Source organism: Oryctolagus cuniculus, chromosome 9 (assembly GCF_964237555.1).
Source record: "Oryctolagus cuniculus chromosome 9, mOryCun1.1, whole genome shotgun sequence".
In the NCBI taxonomy this organism is placed as follows: domain Eukaryota; kingdom Metazoa; phylum Chordata; class Mammalia; order Lagomorpha; family Leporidae; genus Oryctolagus; species Oryctolagus cuniculus.
Window position 1 is genome coordinate 84,302,315 of NC_091440.1, and position 18,779 is coordinate 84,321,093.

Genomic DNA, 18,779 nt, shown 5'->3' on the forward strand with positions numbered 1-18,779 from the left:
ACACAAGCATTTCAACATACCAGGTGTTCAGCTAAGTTTTTTAAATATAGGGAAAATTTTGCCCTGAAACTAAAATGAACTTTACCCAAAACTTGGAAAAAAATGGAAATAAGGCCAAAAGAATTCCAGTTTCAAAGTGGAGAATATAATTCATAATACACAGCTCTGGCTCTCAGCCACTCCTGACAGGCATTTTGTATTTGGTAATATTGGGGGTTGGAAATGCTGGTGAAAATTTTGGCTGACATCATTTTGGAATCAGTTTATGGATATATTAACAAGATATAGCATACTTTAAAAAAAAGATTTATTTATTTTTCATTTATTTTACTTGAAAGTCAGAGTTAGAGAGAGGGAGAGGTCTTCCTATCTGATGGTTCACTTTCCAATTGGCCACAATGGCTGGAGATGTGCCGATCTGAAGCCAGGAGCCAGGAGCTTCTTCTGGGTCTCTCACACGGTTGCAGGGGCCCAAGGCCTTGGGCCATCTTCTACTGCCTTCCCAGGCCATAGCAGAGAGCTGGATAGGAAGTGGAGCAGCCAGGGCTCGAACTGGTGCCCATATGGGATGCGGGCACTGCAGGCGGCGGCTTTACCTGCTACCCCACAGCGCGGCCCCAGAGTTAGCATACTATTATAGCTCTCTGGAAATGGTTAACTTGCTACCAACCAGTTGCTTGTTATAAATTATATTCACGATCATCCTATTCTTGGTAGAAATAGAGTACCATTATGAAAGATCTGTAACTACTTCCCTTATGAAATGGCATATAATTATGTCTTTTGTTAAATCAGTCTGTCTTCTTTCTGTGTTGCTTTAAATTGTTTTTTTTGTCTGTGTTTGAATACGCCTTAATGATTCATTTTTTGCATACTTTGAATGACATTAAGAAAACCTACCTTCTATAGCAATTATTACTACAGCTTAAATATTCTTTAAACAGTTTCTGACATAATGACTTTTTTTCTTAAGGTTCGACAGGAATTATTGGAAGAATATGAACAAGTTAAAAGTATTGTCAGCACTTTAGAAAGTTTTAAAATCGAGAAGCCGCCAGATTTCCCCGTGTCATGTCAAGATGAGCCGTTTAGAGACCCTGCTGTCTGGCCGCCTCCTGTTCCTGCAGAACACAGGTAAACAGGACCTCATGTTCTCTTTAGTCTTCTAGTTCAGTGGTACTCAGAGGGAAGGTTTATTTGGCTGATATATGAGAAAGCATTCTGGAGACGTGCAAATTTACTTCCTGTTTATGATTTTGCACCCGAGGTTTACAGGGTTTGTGTTTGATAAAGAGCAGAAGTCAGTCACATGTCAGGTGCCTTGCTAGTGCTAGAGTTTATCAGTGAAGAGTTGTATTGGGCTCATATTATGAGCATCAAGATTTGGATAGTTTTCCTTTTCTGCTTGAAGAAACTCTTAACTGCAGATGAAATGGTGGAGACTTTGGATTCATCTGGTTCGTCTTAAGTCTGTAAGTCTCAGTGTAGAAGGAACCTTACTGATAATGTGTAAATGGCTTATCATTGCTAACAAGCCAGCTTCCTTGGTGAGGCATATTAGATTCTAAGTTCCTCTTCTACCGGTTTTCTCCAACTTCCAGCTTACACAGCACATACATGAAATCCCAGTTCTCATTCCCTGCCTGTTAAGTTTTTCTTTCTTCAAGGAATATCCATAGTCTCCATCTCTCAACTAAGCACCTCACAGTCATCAGATCTCAGCTCACTGACTGTCCCTTCTGCAGACTTTTAAAAGTTTCCCAGGCATAGCAGTTTATTCATAGCAGTTGTTCACATTGCATTTGTCTTTTAACAAGATTAGGTTTACTTAAAACAAAATCGATAACAAACTTGCATTGCTAACACAAGGCTTGGTACATAGTAGGCATTCAGCCAACACTGATTTCACAAGTGAGAAAACTGAGGCCTGGCGAGCAGGACTTGTGTGCTAGGCTAGACCAGGATCTGAGTGTAGGTCATTCTGTCTTTCTCTCAGCTTTATTGTGAAGTGCTGTTGTGGCCAGAATGTTGCATCATAGAAAATGAGTTTTTCTCTGGTTAGTAGCTGTGATCATCTATTTTGCTTATTGATCTCTTGAAGTTTTCTAAAATCACTTAGAGAACTGTGAAAAGTGGTTAATTTATTCCTTCAGGATGTTTTCCATGAGTTGCAGATTTTGTGATTTCCTCGGTAAAAGCAGTAGAGGAAGATTCCTTTGTGAGGTCTCCAGCGATGTAGTTTTTTCCCCTCCATGTAACCAGCTTCAGGTATTCTTGGGTTAAGTTACCCTTATCCTTAAAAAACAGTGCCTCACAGGTCATAGGATTGTTAACTTGAACATTCCAAAGTAAATAATAATCAAAAGAAATAATGGTATTTTGACCTATCAAAACTTGAAATTTTTCTATATTTGTGTGTAATGAAATAGTGCTTTTTCTGAAAGCATTAATTCTGACATACACTTCTAGTTTCAGGCTAAAAGCTGCTAGTGACCTGAAATATAGGAGTACCTGTTCTGAATTGCTAGTGTGCTAACATGAGTGTCACCGATAATAACCTTAGTACTCAAGGTGCGAACTCAGTAAATTCTGGATGGTATTTTCATGTTGATTAACACTAAAAACTTCTCCTTGTTAGAGAAACACTAGCCTAGTCGCTTTCTTTTCTTTTTCTTTCCCTACCTGCCTGTAACATGGTTCTGAATTACTTTTGGACTTGTTTTTCAGTCCTTTTTCAGAATGTACTTCTCCAAACCACCTTTCTCCATTATAAATTTTTAAAGCATTCCCCTTGTGTATATAGCCATGGTATGTAGTTTTTAATTTTTATGCTATGGATTGAAAACCCTTGATAAAATAGCATATCTATGACAGCATATTGCTGGGGAAAAGTAAAGGTTCCTGTTTCCACATATTATCATTAACAACAGGAGAAAAGCACTAACAACTCTGCTAGGTTTTACTGGAAAAGGAATTGCATATAATACTTTAGTAACAATCCAGGATTAGTAGTTATAAACTTTATGAATTAAATTTTTATGTAAGCAAAACAACAGGTATTTCATTGTTTAGTAATGTTAACAGTGAAGTATTCCTAAGGCAAATGTTAATGAAGTAAACTTTGTACCATTTCATGGCACAGAATGGGTACGAGGTTAATAAAATAAGTAAATACTAAAATTGTAAGTTTAAGGTTAAAAGTTGTGGGAGGGCCCGGCACTGTGGCATAGCAGCTAAAGCCACCACCTGCAGAGCCAGCATCCTGTATGGGTGTCGGTTCGAGTCCCAGCTGCTCCCCTTCTGATCCAGCTCTCTGTTATCGCCTGGGAGGGCAGTAGAGGTTGGCTCCCCTGTACCCACGTGGAAGACCCAGAAGAAGCTCCTGGCTCCTGACTTTGGATCAGTCCAGCTTTGGCTGGTGAGGCTATTTAGGGAGTGAACCTGTGGATGGAAGACCTCTCTCTGCCTCTGCCTCTCTGTAGCTCTCTACCTTTCAAATAAATAAATAAATAAATCTTAGAAAAAGAGAGTCCTGGGAGGTTAGAGTAGTATAATATTTTTCTACTTTTACAAGCTTTGCTTCTTTTCCAGGTCATATAAAGCAGATGTAATAAAGTTTTCTCCTACAGCTAGTGAATGTGTGTGGCCCTTAGATATTCTTGGTTTTATAGAAGGACACTTGACGTGGATCCATGAGATCAGATTTTGATCTGACACCCACCTGCTTTATGACCTTGACCAAGTTATTTAATGTTTGTAAACCTTAATTTCATTCTCTGTGAAATGGGTCTGTCCACCTCATGGAAGTGAGTAAGGGAATTTAATGTCCAAGAGTAACTGGCATACAATAAGTATTAAAAGTTAACGGTCAGCTCTGACAACTAGACTACTGTAATGTTCTTTAGGTAAAAACAAAGAAAATAATAGAATTAAGAAAAGATAGCTTCACCCATAAAGCCCCTTAAGTAATTTTCTTTTCTCCTGGAAAATTCTGCCTGAATCCTGAGTTTTCTGGAACATTGTAAATGCTGCTGGTAGAGAACAAATGGCTTTTGAGATTCCATGTCCCGTGAAGTTGGTGATCACTTTTCAGGAAGGGGTGAGTGCCAGTAGTTATTAGTCCTATGCTGTATGTCGTACAAGCATTCTTACTTAAACTTAACTCCAGCGACCCCGTGGAGCAGGTGCCGTTGTTGTGTGCCCGTCTCATCATTGATAAGGTGATACTGTGAACACCATTTACAGCTGAGGAAACGCAAGTTCAGAGTGTGTTATTTCCCCCGAGTCACCTGAATAAGAAAGTGGCAGAGTCAGGATTTGAACCCGTTTCCTCCACGTTAGGAGTCTTACTTGTTTCTTTTCTGCTGTCTTGTTTTTGTGTATGTACTCGATGGTGTCTATAGGTATATTTGGAATACACCTGTGTATGTTAAAATTATCTCCTTGTTAAATAGCTTTTAGTGGGGGTGGGGAAATAAAGAAGCTGAAAATGCTTAGTAAAATAATGATGTTTTAAGTATAATTTGAAAAATTTTTCCACGAGAGCACTGCGCTGAAATGACAGTGTAAGTCCGTAGGAAACATCATTTTTTGGTATAAAGCATTTCAGAGAACAGCTGACGTGTTTGGCATCAGCTGCTTAACTTGGTAATGCTGTTGGTGCATCTGTCTTTTTCACTTCAAACTTTGAACACAAAACTCCATCCCTTTTGCTGCATACCCAGGTCATCTGGATACAGATAGCTCCGAACTGTTTAAAAAAGGGTTTATTTTATTTATTTGAAAGGCAGAGAGATCATCCATTTGCTGATTGCTTTCCAAATGCCAGCAACAGCCAGGGCTGGGCCAGGCAGAAGCCAGGAGGCTGGAACTCACTCCGGGTCTACCATCTGGTGGCAGGGGCCCAACTGCTTGAGCTGTCTTCTGCTACTTTCCCTGGAACATTAACAGGAAGCTGGATTGGAAGCAGAGCAGCTGGGACTTGATCTCATGCTCCACTATGGGAACCCAGCATCTTTGTTGTGGGATGCAGTGTCCCAAGCAGTGTCTTTTTTTTTTATTTTTTAAATTTATTCCTCCCCTCAAAGAAACCTTTTATTTAAGGAATACAGACTTCATGCATTTCATAAGTATAACTTTATGAATATAGTGATTCTTCCTACCATACTTGCCCTCTCACCCTACCTCCTCCCCCCTCTCCCATTCCCAACCCCATTCTCCACTAAGATCCATTTTTGATTAACTTTATACATGGAAGACCAACTCAATACTAAGTAAAGAGTTCAACAATTTGTACGGAAAAAAATACCCGAAAAAACAAAAAACAAAACAAAAAGCAACTGTTCTTCAACAGTTGAGACAAGGACTGTTCAGAGTCTTTGCATCTTGAAGTTAATTTCACTTTTTTTTTTTTTAGAAAATTAATTAACTTTAAAGAAACACCCAAGAATGATATATCTTTTGGGAGCACTTAAACATAATTATAATACAACTCTTTGAGGACAGAGGTCCTACATGGGAAGTTAGTGCACAGTGACTCCTGTTGTTAATTTAACAGTTAACACTCTTACATATGACATGAGTGAATACCCGAGGCTCTTGACATAAGCTTCCTAGGCTATGGAAGCTTTTTGAATCCACAAACTCTGTCAGTATTTAGACAAGGCCATAAGCGAAGTGGAAGTTCTCTCGTCCCTTCAGAGAAAAGTATCTCCTTCTTTGATGACCCAAGCCGTGTCTTAGCCAGTGCACCAAATGCCTGCCCAGATGGTTCTCAGCTTAATGGTGGCTCATCTTAGAAACGTTTGCTCCCAGTCAGCCCGGTCGTCAGGAGAGGACACAGTCAATACTGTACAGTGTGCTGTGCTTGTCAGGAAGTAACTCCCTGGTAAATCAAGGGTGGTTTTCCACTAGTGGTTTTGGCACACTGTTTAAAGTTATGCCTTTTGTGTCATACAGCTGCTTATTATGATCATGTTTTAGTTCATCATATGTGTCTTGGAAAAATTGAAACTATTTTAAAATCAATTAGATTCACTGCCTTAAATGTGAGCAAGTTGAGCTATAAAAATGGAATCATTGGAAGTCATAGCAGTTTTAGAATTTACCTCCAAAGAAATGAAGCTTCCAGATTATTTTAATGTCCTCCGTTAAAAGGTTTCTTGTATTAATGAAATGATTTTTTTTAGAATGCTGGTTCAAGTCTCAACTACTCTGCTTCTGAACCAGCCTCTTTTTTTTTTTTTTTTTTTTTTTTAAACAGGCTGAGTGAACAGTGAGAGAGACAGAGAGAAAGGTCTTCCTTTTCCATTGATTCACCCCCCAATGGCCGCTGTGGCCAGTGCACCACGCTGATCTGAAGCCAGGAGCCAGGTGCTTCTCTTGGTCTCCCATGTGGGTGCAGGGCCCAAGCACTTGGGCCATCCTCCACTGCACTCCCTGGCCACAGCAGAGAGCTGGACTGGAAGAGGAGCAACCGGGACAGAATCCGGCGCTCTGACCGGGACTAGAACCCGGGGTGCTGGTGCTGCAGGCGGAGGATTAACCAAGTGAGATGCGGCGCCGGCCCAATGAAATCATTTTTATAATCGTTTACATGTAGTCTTATTAAGTATGCTCTCTATGAGGTAATCACTCATAGTGGGACCTGAACCCATGAAATTAAGATTTTCTGTATTGGAGCAGTATTTCATATTGTATATATTCAATGAACTATTCTTATTCAGCCTAAAAAATAAATGTAGGAGGTCTTTTTTGCCCAAGCTTTATTGTGTTTATGACAGCTAAACATCATATACAGTTAAGGTATACAGCTGGATGATTTGATATATGTGTATTTTAAGAAATATTTGGGGGCCTGCCTTGTGGTGTAGAGGCTTAACCCCACTGCCTGTGACACTGGCATATGGGTATCAGTTCTGGTCCTGGCTGCTCCACTTCTGATCCAACTCCCTAGTAATGCATCTGGGAAAGCACCAGAAGACAGCCCAGCCCAAGTAACTGGGCCCCTGCCACCGACATGGGAGACCCGTCTAGAGTTCAGTCTCCTGGCTTTGGCCTGGTCCAGCCCTGGCCATTGCAGCCATTTGGGGAGTGAACCAGCAGATGGAAAATCTACTTCTCTTTCTCTCTCTGTAACTCTGCCTTTCAAATAAATAAAATAAATCTTTTAAAAAATAAATTTTAGTTATCAACTAATACTCATGTAATTTACCAATTTTTTCTTTTTGTAGCTAAGAACACTTAAGATCTACCCACTTATCAAATACGAAGTATGCATTAACAGTGCTTTGTTTTAAAGATTTATGTATTTATTTGAAAGAGTTACAGAGTGAGCTGGAGAGACAGAGATTTTCCATTTGTTGGTTAACTCCCCAGATGGCCACAATTGGGCCAGGCCAGAGCCAGGAGTCAGGAGCTTCATCCAGCTTCATCCCTTGTGGATGGTGGGGGCCCAGGTACTTGGACCATCTTCTGCTGCCTTTCCCAGGTCATCAGCAGGGAGCTGGATTGGAAGTGGACTTGTGGGCCGGCGCTGCGGTTCACTAGGCTAATCCTCCACCTTGCGGCGCCGGCACACCGGGTTCTAGTCCCGGTCGGGGCGCTGGATTCTGTCCCGGTTGCCCCTCTTCCAGGCCAGCTCTCTGCTGTGGCCAGGGAGTGCAGTGGAGGATGGCCCAAGTGCTTGGGCCCTGCACCCCATGGGAGACCAGGATAAGTACCTGGCTCCTGCCATCGGATCAGCGCGGTGCACTCCGCAGCGCGCTGGCCGCAGCGGCCATTGGAGGGTGAACCGATGGAAAAGGAAGACCTTTCTCTCTGTCTCTCTCTCATTGTCCACTCTGCTTGTCAAAAAAAAAAAAAAAAAAAAAAAGGAGTGGACTTGTCCCAGCATCGCAGGCGGTAGCTTAACCCGCTCTGCCACAGAGTCCCACCCACGGTTTTGTTAACTATAGTTAACAGAGCTTGCACAACTGAAATGTGGGACTTAATGTTGTCTCCCAGTGGGAACTTATCCCCGGTGTGACAGTGTTGCAGAGCTGGGCCCTAATGTGAGGTGACCACCAGAGAATTCTGTCACTTCCTCACTGGGGAGTAAGTTAGTCGGTGGGAGAGTAGGCTTGTCACAGGGAGTCTGCAGCCCCTCTGTTTCCTATGCCCTCACCCCTCACCATGGGATGACACGGCAAAGAGCTTCCTGCCAGATGTGGGCTTCTCGATCTTGGATTTCCTGGTTTCTAGAACTATACCAAATAAATCTCCGTTCATAAATTACTCCGTCTCAGGGATTTTATTAGAGTGGCACAGAATAGGTTAAGATTCCCCATTTCCCTCTCCTCTCAGGCCTGGTAACTGCCCTTCTACTTTGTGTTTCTGTGAGTTTGACTACTGTAGAGGCTACATATCACTTCGTGCAGTATTTGTCTTCTACACATGGCTTATTTCATAATAATATAGCATAATGTCCTCCACGTTTATCCATATTATTGCAAGTGGCAGGATTTTTGTTTTTTAAAGACTGAATAATATTCCATGGTGGCTACCCCACTTTTTCCTTACTGCTCATCTATTGTTGGACATTTAGGTAGTTTCTGTACCTTTGCTGTTGCCAGTAGTGTTGAGATGAGCCAGAGAGTGCAGATATCTCTTTGACATACTGATTCCATTTCTTTTGGCTGTGTGCACAGAAGTGGGGTAGCTGGATCATAAGGTAATTCTATTTTTGATTTTTTGAGGAATTCTTGAGGATTATATACTGTAATCCATAATGCCTATACCAATTTGTGTTCCTATGTGATAGATCTTTTAGGTTAAATCTTTTGGGGGACAGGATACACAGGATACCCAAAGCCTGAAGTTAATCCTGTGGCTTTTTCTGTACAGATAGACTAAAGCTGTAATAGGCCTTCTAATGTTATTTCATCGTGACCCAAGGGAGATAGTGTAATGTGTTTCTGTGTATGGATAGATGGGAAGATTGATTTTTTTTATCAGATTAATGCTATTCTGTAGAATTGCAGCGAAGTGGAAATTTTTGTTGACTTGGTATTAAAGTTGTTGCCTTCGGTTTCTTTGGATACCCAAATAGATTACCTAGCTGATAGCATTTTAGATCCTAGTTTACAGTGAAAAAGATCAATTAAGGCTGGAGTACCGACAGAGCGTAAACTGTCATCTCATCCATGTAAGTGTTTCACCCAGCCTCAGGCTCAGTTGTTTTCCCGGGATTAGAAGGTTGGGTAGCAAATTTTTTTTAAAAAATTTACTTATTTATTTATTTGAAAGTCAGAGTTACACAGAGAGAAGGAGAGGCAGAGAGAGAGAGGTCTTCTGTCTATTGGTTCACTCCCAGTTGGCCGCAATGGCTGGAGCTGCACCGATCTGAAACCAGGAGCCAGGAGCTTCCTCTGGGTCTTCCCACACGGGTGCAGGGGCCCAAGGACTTGGGCCATCTTCTACTGCTTTCCCAGGCCATAGCAGAGAGCTGGATCAGAAGTGGAGCAGCTGGGACTCGAACCAGCACCCAAATGGGATGCTGGCACTGCAGGCAGCGGCTTTACCTGCTACACCTTAGCGCCAACCCTGCAAGCTTTTGTATCAGTTCTACTACAAGTTTGCTTCTAGTGAGATTGTTTCATAAAATTGCCTTGAAGTCTTAGGAGAAAAGGTCTCTATCCTTGATCTGCCTGACATATTGGGGACACTCGTCATATGCCAGGCTTTAACTTTGGTCCTTGTGGGGAGCAGTAATCCAGACCATTGTAGATCTTTAGAGAAATTAATCCGGGGGCCAGCACCACGGCTCACTTGGTTAATCCTCCACCTGCAGTGCCAGCATCCCATTTGGGCCCCGGGTTCTAGTCCCGGTTGCTCCTCTAGTCCAGCTCTCTGCTGTGGCCCAGGAAGGCAGTGGAGGATGGCCCAAGTGCTTGGGCGCCTGCTCCCGGGTGGGAGACCAGGAAGAAGCACCTGGCTCCTGGCTTCGGATCAGCATAGTTCCGGCTCCAGTGGCCATTTGGGGGGTGAACCAACAGAAGGAAGACCTCTCTCTCTCTCTCTCACTGTATAACTCTGTCAAATAAATTAAAAAAAAAAAAAGAAAAAGAAAAAAGAAATTAATCCAAGCATCCTGGAAAGCTTGAGCTAGGATTCTGGAATCTAGTCTATGAGGGGCTTCAAAAAGTTCATGGAAAAGGTGTATTTTAAAAAATGCATGGATTTCAGGTTTTCTTGTACCAGAGAAAGCTTCTCTCTTAATTCAGTTTTCCATGAATTTTTCAAAAATCTCCTTTTATGCCAGATATTGTACCAGGCGCCCTTCCACGCGTTGTGGGATACAGCAACACAGTTGCTGCCCTTTTAAGCATACGGTTTTGTACCATTTAAGCATATGGTGAAAGTGTCATTACTGAGGTGGAATGGACTGGATTTGGTGGTTAATGAGATATGGAGGATGGAGAAGTTGGAGCAAGCAGTGAAACACCTAGACCAAGCTGTTGAGTGGGAATTAGAAGTGAGAACTGAGGGCCTTTGTTGAGGTGCCATGGGTTAGGCCACTGCTTGTGATACCGCTGACTGATAGCAGTGCTGGTTCGAGTCCTGGTTGCTCTGCCTCAGATCTGGCTCCCTGCTGTTGTGCCTGAGAAGGCAGTGGAAGACGGCCCAGGTGCTTGGTCCCCTGCACCCATGTGGGAGACCAGGATGGAGTTCCTGTTCCTGGCTTTGAGCTGGCCCAAACCTGGCTTTTGTGGGCAATTAGGGGAGTGAACCAGCAAATGGAAGATATCTCTCTCTTTCTCTCACACACACACACACACTCTCGCTGTCTCTCTTGCTCTGTCTTTCCTTGCCACTCAGCTTTTTAAATAAAAAATAAATAAGTATTTTAAAGAGAAATGAGAAGTAGACTTTGAGAGAGACTTGAACTAGTGATGGTTATTTAGGAATCATCAGCAGCTGGGGCTGAGAAATATCATAAGGCCATTCTTTTTATGAGGGAATAATTATTTGCCTAATGCTCTTAGCAGGTTGAGATGATATCATTTTCTTCACATTCTGGAGTCATATTATCTTCAAAATTCTATTTCTTGAGTAGGGAGTAAATTCTGTTTTTAGACTATGAGTAGAATATAGGTAGCAGGGCTGATTAGCCACAATAATAACTGACATTTATTGAGTTTTTCTGTGAACCAGACACTGTGCTAATAAACTCTGCACATAGCATAGGTTCTTAGTCTTTTTTTTTTTTAAAGGATTTATTTATTTATTTGAAAGAATTACACAGAGGCCAGCGCTGCGGCTTACTAGGCTAATCCTCCACCTTGCGGCGCCAGCACACCGGGTTCTAGTCCCGGTCAGGGCGCTGGATTCTGTCCCGGTTGCCCCTCTTCCAGGCCAGCTCTCTGCTGTGGCCCGGGAAGGCAGTGGAGGATGGCCCAAGTGCTTGGGCCCTGCACCCCATGGGAGACCAGGAGAAGCACCTGGCTCCTGCCATCGGATCAGCGTGGTGCGCTGGCCGCAGCGCGCCGGCCGTGGCGGCCATTGGAGGGTGAACCAACGGCAAAGGAAGACCTTTCTCTCTGTCTCTCTCTCTCACTGTCCACTCTGCCTGTCAAAAAAAAAAAAAAAATTACACAGAGAGATCAATCAATCAATCAATCTAACATCTGTTGGTTCACTCCCCAAATGGCTGCAATGGCCAGGGCTGGGCCAGGCCGAAGCCAGGAGCCTCATTTGAGTCTCCCATGTGAATTCAGGGGCCCGAGCACTTGGGCCATACTGTGCTGCTCTTCTGGGCATGTCAGCAGGGAGCTGGATTGGAAGTGGGGCAGCTGGGACTTGAACAGGCTCCCAAAGGGGATGCCAGTGCTGCAGATGTTTTTATTTATTTGAAGGGCAGAGTTGAGTGAGAGAGAGAGAGAGAAAGATCTGTCTTCTTGTTCATTCCCCAAATGGCCACAGTGGTCAGGGCTGAGTCAGGCTGAAGCCAGGAACTTGGAACTGTGTCTGGGTCTCCAACATGGGTGCAGGGACCCAGGAACTTGGGCCATCATACACTACTTACCCATGTGCATTAACAGGGAGCTGGATTGGAAGTGGAGCAGCCAGGATTCAAACTGGCACTCATGGCATACTGGCATTGCAGGTGGCTGCTCAACCCATTGTGCCATAATGCCAGCCTCCTCTTATTTAATTTTTATAACCACTTCCTAAAATAGATAAAAATTATTATAATTCTTTTTAAAAAAGATTTATTTGAAAGGGAGAGTTACAGAGACAGGGATAGACAGAGAGATCTTGTATCCTCTGGTTCACTCTCTAAATGGCTGTGATGGCCAGGGCTGGACCAGACCAAAGCCATGAGCCAGGTGCTTCCTGTGGGTCTCTCACATGGGTGCAGGGGCCCAAGAACTTGGGACATCCTATGCTGTCTTTTCAGGTGCATTAACAGGGAGCTGGATGGGAAGTAGAGCTGCTGGGACTCAGACCAGTGCCCATTTGGGATGCTGGCATTGCATTCGGTAGCTTTATCTGCCATGCCACTATACTGGCCCCATTCTTATTTTTTAAGAAGAAACTGAGATTTCTTGGTTACTTTATCAAGTGCTGCATGTAGGTCAGATAGGATAAGGATTGAGAATTGGATTGAATGTGGCAGCACGAGCTCATTGCTGGCCTTGACACAGGTGTGGTGGAATGGTGAGGAGAGGGGAGTGGATTCAGGGGACGGAAAGAGAGGAGCTGAGGGCAGTGACGATACAGCTCTTCCAGTGAGTCTTGCTGGAACAGAGGAGTGAAGACATTGTAGCTGGGGGAGGCAGGGAGACCAAGGGTGTTGTTTCTGCAAGGAAGGAGTAACAGGGCATGTCTGTGCTGATGGGAAGCCTGCGACAGAAACGGGAACATTGACGCTGCGTGGCACAGTAGAAGAGTGCTGGAGCGGTGTCCTTGAAGAGACAAAGGAGGTGGATCTCAGGTGAAGTGAAGGGACTGCAGGACTGCTGGCTCAGTCAGGGGGGTGGCAGGCACATTGGAGGTGTGCGTGCGAGGAAGTGGGTGCAGAGGGGACTGCTGATTGTTTTGTGGTCATCTCAGGTTAAAAACAGGCAGGACCTCAAGGAATGAGGACACAGGGAGCAGGTGTTTGTCAGGTTCTGAATTCCGATCTTAGGCGTTCTGAGGTTGGGAGGACATTCCATTTGACTAATGCGTTGTTGCTGTTAGGTAAGTTTCCTCTAGGGAGCATTCGCCTGAGTTACAGCACTCAGGAGTCACTCACTTGCAATTTTCACTTTGCCGTTCTAGATCTTTATTAAAAGAAGTACTTAAAAACTTGGTATTTCTTTTTTCTATATTACAGAACAGTCAACTGAAAGACATTGTAATTCGTTAGAGATAAAGTAAGGAGTGGGAACAAGATAGTGGTAAGTCAGAGTGAAGCTGCATTGGCTTTACGTTTTAAATGCAAGTCGTCTTTGCCTTGCTGTCCTTCAGCCACTGTCATTTCCCACTCCTGCTCTTGCCACCCTGCCGTAGAACGGAGCCTGTACATGTGTTGCCTTTCCCCTCGATTCCTGGAGATCCTGGGCCTGCAGTCGTGGCAGCATAGGGACTGCATTCTTGGAGATACAGAATAGCTTCCTGTCTTACGTTTGCCATCTCTTCCGGAATTCCTTCTCCTGCTTTATGGTATCTGAGGCATGGCACTATTCTGCTTTCCTTCCTCTTTTCCTTTTTGCTGACTGTGGCCTCTTGTCTCCCTCTCCTGTTTTTCCCTAGTCCTCAGCCCTCTGCTGTTCAGATAGCCTGTCCAGCTCAACCTGTCCCGCACCTGTTACGTGTCTCTGTGGGCCACTCACTCAGCCTCTCTCACCCTTACCTTCATCTGCGATAAACTGGGAACCATGTGACAGTTATCTTACAGGGTTGGTGTGAGAGTTAAATGACGAAGCAGTAGAGCGTAAAGACCAGCCTGGCATCTAGGAAGTGCTCAGGAATCGTTTGCAGCTTCACTGCCCAGCCCTGCTCCCACCCCACTTGACATGCAGGTGCCTGAGGCCCTCACTCACCAGTTAGGTCTTCGTTCACATTTAGCCACATAGTCTTACCCTGACTCCACACTAGCTACCTGTCCTCACTCTGTCCCCTTGCTTTGCTTTGTCTTTCTTCATAGTACATATTGGAGGGTATGTGTGTGTATGTATTTCTATTTGTGTAGGTATTTGTGTGTGTGTGTGTGTTGCCTGCCTGCTGGATTGCATGCTCTGAAGTCAGGCCTTTGTTGTACTTAGGGCTCTATCCCCAGCTCAGAGAAGAGTGCCTGGAGTGTTGGCATTCCATTCATATGTTTGGAAAGAGTGAGTAAATAAGACGCTTATTCAGACTGTTCCATGTATTTGCCAATTGTTTTTTTCATAGGTCCTTGTGTTTCATTCTTGGTGGATTCAGTTTTCATCTTGGCTGAAGTATATTAATTGGTCTTATTCTAAAGGTCTCTATTAGTGGTAAACTATTAGTTTTTGCTTCAAAACATCTGTTTTCTGTCATTCCTAATAGTTCAGGATAGGACACAAGGTTGGTAGTTATTTATTCTCTATGCTTTGAAGATGACATTAGTCGTAGTATTCTCTAGCCTGCTGGCTTGCGTTGTCAGTGGAATTGTTGTTTGTAGGCTAACTTATCTTTTTCCCTCTCCTTAAGATTTTATGTTTTGCTTCTGGCATTAAAACAGTTTTGCCTTGAATTATTTAAGTATGGTGTATTTTTATTTATGCTACTCATTTAAATTCTTTGATTATACTTTTAATCATCTTATACATACATGTGCTTTATAGTCTGTAACTGACATTTCTATTATCGAAAGCTCTTGGGAGTCTTGCATTTTGTTATTTGTGATGACTCTCTCTGTGCTGGTAAAGTTGAGTGTCTCTTCTGCCACGGGTTTTGTCATTCAGTGTGGGGCCTGTTCGGCAGGGTGGTCACTGCGGAGAGAACCTGTATGTGCTGAGTCAGGAGCCTTGGGGATGGCACCTGTCCGGGCCCGCTTTTAGGTAACTTTCTTTCTTTATGAATTCCAGTCCCTGATCACATGAGGATGAGCCCCTGGCCACTATTCAAGGGAGACTTTTGTCTTATTCCACAAATACAAAATGTAGGTGCAGTTGGCACAGGTTTACCTAACTTCTTCCATGTGTTTTAAATTCTGCCCTTTCCCTGAGGCGCTGCCCTCCGAGGGCCCTGGCTGCACGTGGCAGTCTCAGTGCAACTTCTCCGACTCTCTCCGGCCGTCCTGTGGACACTCGTATCTCTGCTCCTCAGATGTCCAGGGCTGCAAACCTCGAAGAGTCACTGTGCTCTCGGCTCTCAGCTCGCTCTACAGCTCTCTCTAGTCTGTTAGTGATTCTGTTGCCAGGGTAAGATTAGCTCTGTATTTTTTTTTTAAAGATTTATTTATTTATTTGAAAGTCAGAGTTACACAAAGAGAGCAGGAGAGGCAGAGAGAGAGAGAGAGAGAGAGAGAGAGAGAGATCTTTCATTTGCTGATTCACTCCCCAGTTGGCTGCAACAGCCAGGGCTGCACTGATGAGAAGCCAGGAGCCAGGAGCTTCTTTTCTTCCAGGTCTCCCACCCAGGTGCAGAGGCCCAAGGACTTGGGCCATCTTCTGCTGCTTTCCCAGGCCACAGCAGAGAGCTGGATTGGAAATGGAGCTGCCGGGACTTAAACCAGCACCCATATGGGATGCCGGCACTGCAGGCATCCTGACTTCTGACCCAGCTTTACCCGCTAGGCCCCAGCGCTGGTCCCAGCTGTGTATTTTAAAGAGCATTTGTTACATTTTACCCAGCATTCCTACATATTTTATTTTGGAAACATTTTCAGCTTATTTATTTTTGTTGTTTTATATTGTTTTTGGAGTTCTGTTATAAATTCTTAAGGATCTTATCCTACCATGCATTACCTTTTTATTTTTTCCACGAACTTTAGAATTGTTTATTTACTTATTGGCTTGAGAGGCAGAGAGAGAGGGAGAGAGAGAAAAAGAGAGGAGAGAGAGAATTTCAATCTGTTGGTTCACTCTCCAGATATCTGCAATGGTTGGATCTAGGCTCAAGCTAGGAGCCAGGAATTCAATCCAGGTCTCCCACATGGGTGGAGGAACTTAGTTACTTGAGTTATCATCACTGTATTCCAGGGTCAGCATCAGCAGGAAGCTGGTGTCAGGAGCTGGAGCCAGGGATCCAGTCCACGTAGTCTGAAATGCTCCTGTGTGTCTTAGCTGGTGTCCTAATGCCTCTTGATTATAGTTGAGTTGAGTACTCTTCTGCAGCAAGGCTTTAGTTGTAGGATTTATGTGTGGACGAAAGGAGACATCTAGTGTAATTCTAAAATGTGTGTATATATTTTCCACTACATTGTAGGCTTCTTGAATGCCGAGACCATGTCATATGCTTTTAGTATTTTCTTGATTTTCAACTCAGTGTAATAATTTCCCAAGTTGCCTACAAGGTGAACAAAGACCTGTGAGATAGCTAAAATTCAACTGGTGTTTTTTATTACTCTATATGTTGTATAGTCCTGATAATCTGAAAGAATAACAAACCATCCACTTTTAAGATCTAAATGTTGGAGGACCAGCACTGTGGCACAGTGGGTAAAGCTGCTGCCTGCACCAGCATCCCATATGGGCTCCGGTTCAAGACCTGGCTGCTCCACTTCTGATCCAGCTCTCTGCTATGGCCTGGGAAAGCAGTAGAAGATGGCCCAAGTCTTTGGGCCCTGCGCCTGCGTGGGAGACCTGGAAGAAACTCCTGGCTCCTGGCTTCGGATTGGCGCAGCTTCGGCCTTTGTGGCCTATTTGGGAGTGAATCAGAGGATGGAAGACCTGGGTGTGTGTGTGTGTGTGTGTGTGTGTGCACGTTTGCGCATGCGCGTCTGTCTGTCTCTGTCTCTCTATGTGTAACTCTGACTTTCAAATAAATCTTTTAAAAAAAGACCTAAGTGTTAGGAAGAAAAGAAATATCTTAGGGTTTTTCAAGTTCCAAGTTTTTTAGGATGAAATGGGAAAGACAAGGGCCTGTCTTTACAGCCATAGAAACTCAGGATACAGGGGCCGGCACTGTGGTGCAGCAGGTTAAAGCCCTGGCCTGAAGTGCCAGCACCCCGTATGGGCACTGGTTCTAGTCCCAGCTGCTCCTCTTCCCATCCTTCTCTCTGCCATGGCCTGGGAAAGTAGTAGAAGATGTCCTAAGTTCTTGGGCCCCTGCCCCCAAGTGGAAGACCTGGAAGAATCTCCTGGCTCCTGCCTAGCTCGGCCTAGCTCTGGCCGTTACCTTTATCTGGGGAGTGAACCAGCGGATGGAAAACCTCTCTGTCTCCACCTCTCTCTGTAACTCTGTCTTTCAAATAAATAAAATAATAAAAAAAAAATCAGTGTGGGGAGCAGCCCGGACTGGACTGAGTTACTGGAATTAAGACTTATTCTATGCATCTGCTCTCCCACAATATGGCGCTGGGAGAGAAGTAAACAGCTTCCGCACAGCTGCCTCCAGTTCAACCAATAAACTGTAGGACTTGCTCCTGATTGGAGGAGAGCAGCGTACTCGGCATGTGGGCAGCCGAGTTGGGATTGGCGGAGGAGGACTATAAAGGAGGAGAGAGACGGCATGCACGAGGAACATCTAGCTGAAGGAACACCTGTGCAGCCCCCGAGAAAGCCGGCCGGCGGTGTGCCGCTCCCCTGCGGAAGTGGGGAATGTGGCCAGGGGGAACTGCCCTTCCACGGAGGTGGAAGGGATAGTAGCCAACCCGGGAAGAACCAGCAGCAAACCCGGGGAGGGCCGAGCAGATGAAAGAACAGCGCAGGGTCCTGTGTCGTTCCTCCACGAAGAGGGGGAGCGACAAATCAGGATACATTTAGGTAATTAATCTACCCACTGATAGAATTCTGCCATTAGACTGGAGGATAAGTGATGTTGTCATCCCTCTCACTCCACCCTTTGCAATGACACAAAGATTGGCTTGCAATATTAAATAAGATTTAGTATGGCCCATTAGAATCATTGACAAGAATCCACTAAGAGTTCCAGCTGAAATTATTGGTCATGAGTAGCATCCAGATTGCTATGAGGACAACCCCCGGCATGTTAATTGGATTGTGTAATATTTGGTGAGAGAAGTGTGTCTGCAGCTCCAGGTCTCAGACCAGCTGAAATTTTGGGTTGACTGTGACCTTGGTTGATGTGAATTATGGGTGTTCTGTAGTGGCTAAATGTTTTTCAACTCTGGAAAGATTTAAAACCAAATAGACATGTGTAAGAGACTCAAAACTGTAGTAATACTTTTCTGTTACAGGAAATGTATGCATTTATTATTATTACGTATTTGACATATTTAAGAAAATATGGCTAATATGCATGCAGTTCTACTTTAAATGTATTATGAAATCACTTGAATTTGTGATTACTTTACTCAAAAAATTGTTAAGGGGCTGGTATTGTGGCATAGTGGGTAAGGCTGCCACCTGTGATGCCAGTAACCCATATGGGTGCCGGTTCAAGTCCTGGTTGCTCCACTTCTGATCCCGCTCCCTGCTAATGTCCTGGGGAAAATGGTGGAAGATATCCTAAGTGTTTAGGCCCCTGCCACCCACATGGGAGATCTGAATGAAGCTCCTGGTCAATCCTGGCCATAGAGGCCATCTAGGGAGTGAACTAGCAGATGGAAGATCTTTCTCTTTCACTGTCTCTCTCTCTCTAACTGTGACTTTCAAATAAATAAA

General features: G+C 44.1%; 1 protein-coding gene across 1 annotated transcript in view; it reads left to right on the forward strand.

The window, feature by feature from the left end:
• KATNAL1 (katanin catalytic subunit A1 like 1) overlaps positions 1–18,779 on the forward strand; it is a gene marked incomplete in the record, with an annotated part of 76,273 nt that overhangs the window by 1,631 nt on the left and 55,863 nt on the right. The window contains 1 exon segment of the mRNA NM_001171490.1: positions 974–1,134. Within this exon segment, the coding sequence (NP_001164961.1) occupies positions 974–1,134 (161 nt within the window).